General features: G+C 37.6%; 1 protein-coding gene across 2 annotated transcripts in view; it reads right to left on the bottom strand.

The window, feature by feature from the left end:
• Window positions 1–616: 616 nt before the first annotated feature.
• Window positions 617–9,533, bottom strand: part of BANK1 (B cell scaffold protein with ankyrin repeats 1) — a 295,632-nt gene continuing 286,715 nt past the window's right edge. For both annotated transcript variants that reach the window (XM_053923371.2, XM_045183792.2), the window contains exons 13-17: window positions 6,801–6,864; window positions 4,420–4,449; window positions 3,377–3,432; window positions 2,082–2,146; window positions 617–1,832 (exon numbers count right to left, since the gene is read on the bottom strand). In XM_053923371.2, coding sequence (XP_053779346.1) covers window positions 2,087–2,146; window positions 3,377–3,432; window positions 4,420–4,449; window positions 6,801–6,864 — 210 coding nt within the window. In that variant the 3' untranslated portion in view covers window positions 617–1,832; window positions 2,082–2,086. The remainder of the gene's footprint in view (window positions 1,833–2,081; window positions 2,147–3,376; window positions 3,433–4,419; window positions 4,450–6,800; window positions 6,865–9,533) is intronic.

Below are 9,533 nucleotides of genomic sequence, written 5' to 3'. Positions count from 1 at the left end.
CTGATTAACACTCAGGCCTTATCTCCCGTGTCCACCCTTAACTGAGTCTCAGGTAAGAACTGAGCTAATTATATTATAATTAGGAAAGTTAACATTTTACTTGTCACTGGATTTCACATTTTTAATAAGACTAAAGCTAATGGTGCAATTGTAGGCATCGGTCACAGGCTAATATGGAAGTTTTGACTTTAGAGATGATGTATACATTTACATTTTATAGATGGAGAAAATTACAGAAAAGCAGGCAGCTTTCCCCTTGCTTTCCCTAACTGTTTGGGTGTGGCAGCCCACAGAAATGAGGGCCCAGCATGCCGTTTCGTGAAAGTTCGGATGTGAAACTATAGGCTGAAGTTCCAAATATAATAATCAAAATCAGCTTCTATAGGGATTAAACTGTATTATTTTAAAAACAGGTTTATTTGACAATCTTAATAGTCTTGAGAAACCTATAATCAATATTTTACAGAATCACTTTAAAAAATTAAACATTCCTATCTTCGTTTAGAAGCTAGACAAACAACATTTGCGTTTATTCTACTGCATGGGCCCTACGCAGGGACATTAACCAGTGTTAGGGTGGTGGTGGTGTGGGCTGTGAAAGAATTCAGAACCAGAAGAAAGTGCAAAGTTTTTTATTCATTTTCCAAGGGGGCAGAGGGGCTTCGTGTGGAGATGCCCCAGCCCTGGGGGGTGGGGGCTGTGAGCTTTTATCAGGTGGTTGGGGTGGTTGGAGAGCAGGATGCTCCGGTTGGACTTGTGTAGGCTGCAGCTTGTCTCGACGCTGTCTTTGGGTGCAGTGTCCGGTAGTTGTGGTCTGACACGCCCTGTTTTGTAAGTTCCTCGGAGCCTCTGCACCTTCAGGGCGCGTCCAGTAATTTTCTAGTCCTGAGGATAAAGGCTCATAAAAGAAGAGTCAGTCATGTTTTGGGGGGTCCAGAAAGCTCTAGCAAAGAGGGCTCGAAATGGGGCTTTTGTCCTATGACTCAAGGTCACTTATTTCCAAATAATTTTGGTAGACTTCTCACTTTGTAAACTGGCAAGCAGAAGAATTTAGTGGTTAATTTCCATGCATTGATTTATTTCCCCATGCATTGGTTTTGAAAAGTCAGACACAGCTTTAAACATTCATTTTATTTGCAGCAGTTGTTGATGAAAATCATAGAATGGTAAAACCATTTTCTATTCTAAGCTAGTAAAAATGTGTCTAAGAAATAAGCTGATGAATTTGTAAGCCTTTTACCAAGGTATATAGGATATAGAAATATATATTAACATGAGACACAAAAAGTTAGAAAAATAATGTTCAGGGTTACATGCAAATAAGCACTAAATAAAGGAAGGTTTTGGAAAACATGATGTAACAATAATAGATAGTTTTGAATGTGAGAAGTTCAGAAAATGGACCAGTCACTCAAAAGGCAAATATGTACCGAACTAATTTGTGTCTTCATTGTTATTCTCAGGCTGGAGGAGTAATTTATTAAGGTTAGTGCCTAAAGGAGGTCCAATAACTTTGCTACAGAGCATTTAATGTTGCTGTTCTTGTTGTCCTTCAATTTTCAAAATGGAAAATAGTTGCTTCAGTGGAAACTGCATTGTAAAATGCAAGAATTTTATTTTCAAGGAATGCTGGCATTCAATTTTAGTCTTGATATATCCATCTGAAGCAGATATAATGTTTATAAATTGTGGCAATAATAAAATCTGAAATCCAGAGGACTGCTTTTTCTTTCACAATATACGTTTGCCCTGAAGACAGCAGGCCATCCAAACGCAAGCTTGCTTCATGCAGAAAGCACAGTATCTGCAGATTCTTGTTTCATTACAATAACCTGAAAACGAGATCACAGGAAATGCATTAGTGAATAATGTATCATCAATTGAAATTGATTAGCTAGCATAAAGTCACCCACATACATAAATCTTTCTAAGGAACAATCACCTTTGGCTTGAAAAATACACATGTTGATTCTTTCAGGAGAAGAAAATGAAATATTTATTCTGTTTGCTAGACAAATGATTCCTTCAAGTCCCTAATAAGCCTACTTTAGGTTTTTAAAAAACATGGCTCTTTTTCTTACCTTCCTTAGTGATCTTTTCTGTAACAGAAACCAAATTCCTTTTCAACTTGGAGTCGAGCAGGATGCTAAGAAAAAAAAAAAATATATATATAAAGACCTAGCTAGCATTTCTCCATTTTTAAAGCTGAGCAAAGAAACATGAAAAAGTCATAGCTGCCTTTCACAGTCATGAAAACCCAGCTGTGTCAAGGTAACTGACAAGAAATCCTCCCTTTTACAAGGAGCCAATCATTGTAAAGCTCAACTGCATCACAGTCCTTGACTTCAAATTTTATTTTCATCTTGATGGAGAGTAGCCCAAGTGTTGGGAATTTGTATTCTTTTCTCTTATTCAAAATCTTACTCCAAAATAACGGAGCATGATTGTACAGTCCTTTAGGTCACATAGAAGGATCTTTGTTTCACAAAGATATTTTCATAAAGTCCTGGGCCTAGGTGGTATCCCGTAATTCTGCTATAGCCAATGAGTCTAACAATGAGTCTATATAATTTGTAGGCTGCTCATTAGGCCTATGGCCCATTGGTGGGCCACAGAATGGTCCAGAAATGCAAATACTTCGATCAGTTCTTAAGAGTGAATGGCTTTTAAGATTACTGATGATTTATTTGAAACATTAGAGAAATTACGGGTTATTAAGATTTGGTACACAAATTGGCTTATTACGAGAACTTAACAAGGGCTTCAGTTCTGGATTTTTTTGCAGGAAATCCAGCTGCCACATGACCTGGAGTAACACTGCAAATTCCCTGCATCTTATATGTAGATAGGTGGAATAACAATTTTTATGAAGAAAAGTTTCTGTACAGGACATTATCAGTGTTGCTTTGAACTGGTCTTGGTTTTCAATTGCTGCTGTCTTTGTCTAGTGTATTTAGAGCTTCTTGTTAGGAATTTATTTTTAGTCGCCTCTACAATGTGAAGTAGTACATATGTACATGAACAATATTGTGGGTTACATTTTTTCCTAGGTGGAGACTTTAAAGACTGTATACATTGTGGTTCACGTAGACTCAGCCTGCATACCACCTCTAAGATTTATTTGGTCCCTACATGTGGAATTAAACCTCACTTTGGCCTCAATGCCTTTTTCCTTAGATCGAGTTCCTTCTTTGCTTTTTTCCAAATAGTTAATTAAGTTACTGCTCATAGCTTTTGCACACAAATGGTTATGTAACCTATTTTACTCACATTTTCGGTATGTTTCAAAGCACAGCCAGGATAGAAAGCTCTTATGTTCTTTCTCAACAAAATTATTTTTTCCATTTTACAAAAAATTAAGACAAATACAACCTACCTTATTGCCGAAAGGTATGCTATATGTAGTATTTTCATTGTGAACACCTTCATTACCTAGAAGTACAAACTCTGTTACCACCTCTTTAGTCATTTACACATTTAATCATTCATTTATTCAGCACATTAAAAATTATATATGCGAAGGGGAAGCTATGGGCAAAGGGAAAACCACTGACGCGATCCAAGGGCACACTGAGAAGCCGTGCTGGGCAAGTCTGCTACTTCTCCTCCCATACTCATTAACTTGAGGAGGGTACTGAAGAGTCACTTCAGCTCAGAAACAATCTAACACCTCGGAAAAACAACCTCCATTTGTGATTACACCTTTTTCCTCTTTTTCTTTTCTCCATTTACTAGGGTTTGCCAGTTGCAAAATACACTTTTTGAGAAAAAAACTTCCCTACTAGTCCCCACTGCCCTCCTGCTTTTACCACAGGCTTCCCCTTTCCGTCGCAGCCTCACTGCTCACTTCTGTTCTAGCCAGTGCTTTCCTTCCAGCCAGAGCCAATTGCTTCTGGATTATCCCACAGCTGCATGGCTGACCTCTCCTTTCTCTCTGCCCTCCAACGTTCTGCACATTTCTCTCCATCACACTGAAGTGAATCACTCTCTCAAGTGTTATTCCAATTTCATTTGCTCTATCAATAACTTCCATTCATCAAACATCTGCTCTTATTTACATACATCTTCACAGCAACTCCCATGGTAGAATTCTTATCCACATTTCATAGAGAAGGAAACTGAGATCTAACGAGCTTAAGTGACTTGCCAAAGGTCACAACTAGTAAGTTGTAGAGAGCCAAGCCAAACAGGGTTCAAAGTATAAGCTTCTTTTACTATATAACAATGCCTCTAGCGTTACTATTCTAGAACCATCTCACAATTTATTTTGACTGCCAAGTGGTTTTGCATATAAATACAAAAGCTATGTGAGATTTTACACTGCTCTGCCTAATGATATTAGGTTTAATTTATATTGAAATTGGTTTACCATGTGCTTTGTTTTAGTCCTAAATCCTTCAATAAATACCAAGCACTTACCATTTGGATGGTGCACAATGGTGAGCCTGTCTAGAAGATAAAAAAAACAACACATTCTACTGAGTTTTGTTCAATATTATTTTAAGTCATCCTTTTTTTTGGTTTAACTATGTATCTTTAAGGTGAGCATGAAATTTCACAATCTGATTTAAAAAATACCTCCATCCATTAAGTGTGAGAAATCATGTCTTTTAATACTTTTTCTTCCTCCTGTTGCTTGTTTCTAAATATTATGATTTTAGATATGTTTGACATTTAATAAAAGCTTGCTATTCTGCTATGATATTGTTTTAGCCTGGGCTACTCCTTTGTTTAAAGTTAACATTATTCAGTAATAGCTACATACTGTACAATTCAAACATTTTTCAGTATATACTTTTGACAAATATATATAGCCAGTTAAGACAGAGAAAATTTCTCCAACAGAAAATCCTCTTATGCCCCCTTACATCAGTCCTCACCCTACCATTGCTCCTGATAACACTTGACCTGATTTCCATCTCTGTTAGATTACTTTCATCTAGAATGCGAGATAAATGGAATCTTACAGTATGTACTTCTTTGTGTCTAGTATCTTCCTTTCTTTTTTTAATAAATATTTTATTTATTTATTTTTAGAGAGAGGGGAAGGGAGGGAGAAAGAGAGGGAGAGAAACATCAATGTGTGGTTGCCTCTGGTGCGCCCCCTACTGAGGACCTGGCCCACAACCCAGGCATGTACCCTAGGCTGGGAATTGAACCGGCAACCGTTTGTTTTGCAGGCTGGCACTCAGTCCACTGAGCCACACCAGCCAGGTATTTGCATTTAGTATCTTTTACTCAGCATAATATCTGTAAGATTAATTCATGTTGTTGTTTATAATAGTAAGTATTCCTAGTTATTGCTGAGTAGTATGTGAGGCAAGTTAGTAAGAAGCTAGGAAAATTCCCTGACAAGTGGAACAGGGAAGTAGAGGTAAAATAATTAAACAATTAGCAGTCAGGTACTAAAGCCCAAGATCTTGTCTTCCCTAACCATTGGCATCTCTCCTCCCCAATCGGAGAGCAAGTATTCAGGAAGAGAACTAACAGACCCAGTTAGTGCCATTAGTGCCAGCCAAACCCTGGAACGGTAAAGTCAGGGGTATAATAAATAAGAACAAAAACCAATTAGAACCATATCCAAGACAGAGGTGAAGCTGACCAAAGAATGATCCCAAGCCCCACTACACACTCATTCGGTACATCAACAAAGCACCTGAAAAGCTGATAATCTGGTTAACACCTCCCCTAAAATTCTTGGTAATATTAAATGTATTGTAGGTAGTCAGTAAATATGAGCTGCTACTACTACTACTTAATGTTACTTAGTAAAATTATTTATATATTTTGTAATTTTATACTTTTTAAAATTTTCATCTTATTCTACATTAGAGTGGAAGTCTGTAGAATTCAGTAATCTGTAAATTAGTCCCATGTTTGTGACCTTAATTATTGTAGAAAGTATTTCTCTTTTAGGAAACATTTCTAAGAGAGCTTGAAGAATTCACTATGGGAAAGTAGATAACAGCCTAGTAATATGAAAAGAAAATGGATTTTGACAGGGTGAATTTCCACATGAAGCACTAGCTGAAAGCTGTGCAACAGTGTTGAAAATGGAAGAGAGGAAAGCTTTCAAGCTTTGCTAATGGTTGTTATTTTTTAATTATCTGTGCAAAAGTAGGGACTTAGGGAAAAAGCGGTCCGATAGTGAGAACATATTTATTTTCAATTTTGGAATGTGTTGTTTATCTTTGGAGAGGATTTACCATCTTAATAATGTTTGGTTTGTGTTAACATTGAGATGAGTCCACCCCCTACCCCGCTGCACCATCAGAGAGCAACTGTTAATTATTAGCGAGGGGAATCTGCATTGCCAAGAAGCATGTTGGCTGTAGGGGAAGGCAACCGGAGATTTACAAATTAAAATGGTCCACGTGTGGACAATTGTGAGAAGTGACTGTATTGAGACTACTCTACCTTATTAAAAACGTATGACTACTTAAAAATTTAATGCTCTATAATGGCTCATATATAAATGCAACTGGAGCAGAATCATCATTTTTGCAACTCACATCAAAATCAAAGGGAAAAAAGTAACTAGCATCTACTGAATGTCCATTATGGGTCAGAGAAGGTGAAAGTATCGTATCTGTAAACTTATAAACCACTTTCAGATATGTGTAATTATTCCTGTTTTGCAGATGAGGAACCTAAGTACCAGGGATTGAAGACACTGGCTGGTTACACAGCCAGGAAGTGACGGAGTGTGGATATGAACTCCGGCCTGCTTGACTCCAAAGTCCTTGCATTTTCCACTTCATCACTCTAGCATGTTTGAATAATAGGCCAATTTTACTTACCATAGACATTTTCTTCTTCTGGCCTCTTCCCAATAATGGTATCTCTTAGTTGGCGTAGTTTTTCCTAAATGGGGAGACAACCAGGAAACAGAAGTCAAGATTTACGAATTGGTCATGGACCAACATGGAGCATCCACTACCATCACCAGTACCACCACAGCTACTTAGTACTAATTTGGTACTGAGAATTCCCAGTGACTATCCTTGATACTTCACGTGTATCATCGTGCTGAATTCTCACAACTTCATGAAGTAGATATAAAACATCATCATCTCGTATTTCACATATAGAAACTGAAACACAAACAGGTTAAGTGACTTTCCCAAATCACACAGTTGTAAGTGGTAGAGTCAGGATTGGAACAAAGAGCACAATTCTTTTGGGAGCTGTTTTGCTAATCTGACACCTAAGGGTCTACACTGGCTGTTTGGTGACAGAAAGCAGGAGAGTGACACAATGATGACCTGCTGCTGCCAGAGCCCAATCCCAGCTTCTGTAGAACACAGTCCTCCCGGGGATCCTGGCTAAGAACTAGGGACTCAGGAGCAAAGGAAACACAACAGGATTCTCTTTCTTAGCTAATTTGTGATCATTCTTTCTAGATATTCTGCATTGAACACCTACTCTTTTTAACCACAATATAAAATAAGCTAACATTCAAAAATCCCATTTTAGGAGAAGACCTAAGAGTAGCACTTTTCCCTAAGGGTTTCCCCTGAAACCTATCGGTTGTCCTAAAAAACCGGTATTTCCTAAAGAGAGAGTTGTTTTCATTGCCTTGCAGTTACTCTCCTAAAAGTAGAGCAATTAGGTGCCTAGTGATTAGAGTGGAAATGAAGAGAATGAAAGACGAGCTTTTTACCTTCTCAACCACCTTACTTTCAGCTCTGGGGATTCTGCATGGGTCTTCATTATTCTAGAAACTCTTCTATTATTAACTCTATGTTTGTGCCATTTTTTTCCTGCTAATTTCCTAAGATAATGCCTCCTTCAATAATATAACTTTACAGTTACCTCTGATAGATTCATCCTCACTGTACAAATGAATATTTTTGTAAACTACAAAAGTAATAATGAAGTGTATAGGATTGAATGTGAATCCACATGTTAAGAACATGGGAGAACATTAATTTTTTGTTCTGATTGTTGCCTGGGCAACAATACCTTACATTTACAATTACATTACATTTATATTACAATTATGTTTATATTAAGGACTAAGAAAATGTAGGAGACAAACTCCTTGACATTGGTCTTGGCAACACTTTTTGGACATGATACGCAAAAGCACAAGCAACAAAAGCAAAAATAAACAAGTATGACTACATCAACCTTCTACAGAACAAAACAAATCATTAACAAAATTAAAAAGTGACCTATAGCATGGGAGAAAATGTTTGCAAATCCTATACTTGATAAGAGGTTAATATCCAAAACACATAAAGAACTCATATCACTCCATAGCAAAAAACAAACAACAACAAAACCCCCAAATAATCTGGTTAAAAAAATGGGCAAGTAACTGAATAGACATTTCTCCAAAGAAGACATCCAAATGACCAACAGATATATGAAAAGGTGCTCAGTATCACTAATTATAAGAAAAATGTGAGTCAAACCCACAGTGAGATACCACCTCATGCTGGTTAGAATGACTATAATCAAAAAGACAAGAAATAACAGTGTTAGCAGGGTATGGGGAAACAGGAACCCTGAGTACTGTTGGTGGAAATGTAAATTGGTCCCTCCATATGGAACATAGTATGTATGTTCCCCAAAAATTAAAAGTACAACTACCACATGGTCCAGCAAGTTCACTTCTGAGTATTGATCAGAAGGAATGAAAACAGGATATTGAAGACACCTGCAACCCCAAGCTCACTGTGGCATCATTCACAATAGCCCCGACAAGGAAACAACCTAAGTGTCTGGCAATGGATGAATGGATAAAGAATATGTGATATTATATATATTTCTTATGTAATATATTTAGTGGAATATTTGTCGGTCATGAGAAAGAAGGAAATTATGCCATTTGTGACAACATGGATGGACATGATTTGATGGCATTATGTTAAGTAAAAAATGTCAGAGAGAGAAAGACAAACACTGCATGATATCACTTACATGTTGAATCTTAAAACATCAAACTCCTAGAAACAGAGAGTAGAATGGTGCTTGTTACCAGAGACTGAGAGAATGGGGGTAAGATGTTGGTCAAATGGTGCAAACTTTCAGTTACAAGTTCTGGGGATCTAATGTGTACCGCAGTGATCGTAGGAAACAACACTGTGTTATACACTTGGGAGTTGCTAAAGAGTAGATATTAAATGTTCTCACTCCCTGTATGCACCCAAATTGTAATTATGTCACAATGGAAATGTTAGCTAGCACCATAGTGGTAATCATTTAGCAATATGCAAGTGTATCAAATCAACACTTTGAACACCTTACATTTTTTTCAAGTTCTCACCTGAGGGTATGCTTATTGTTTTTAGAGACGGAGGGAGGGAAGGGGAGAGAGAGACAGAGACAGAGGCAGAGACATCCATGTGAGAGAGACACATTGACTGGTGCCTCCTACATGCACCCCGACCAGTGATTGAACCCACAACCTAGGTATGTGCCCTGACTGGGGACCCAACTCACAACTTTTCTGGTGTACTGGACAATGCTCAAACTGAGCCACCCAGCCAAGGCTGAATACCTTACATGTACAAAATGTCATGTGT

The sequence above is a fragment of the Desmodus rotundus genome, chromosome 4 (genome assembly GCF_022682495.2).
Source record: "Desmodus rotundus isolate HL8 chromosome 4, HLdesRot8A.1, whole genome shotgun sequence".
In the NCBI taxonomy this organism is placed as follows: Eukaryota; Metazoa; Chordata; class Mammalia; order Chiroptera; family Phyllostomidae; genus Desmodus; species Desmodus rotundus.
This window is presented reverse-complemented; position numbering and strand designations above follow the sequence as displayed.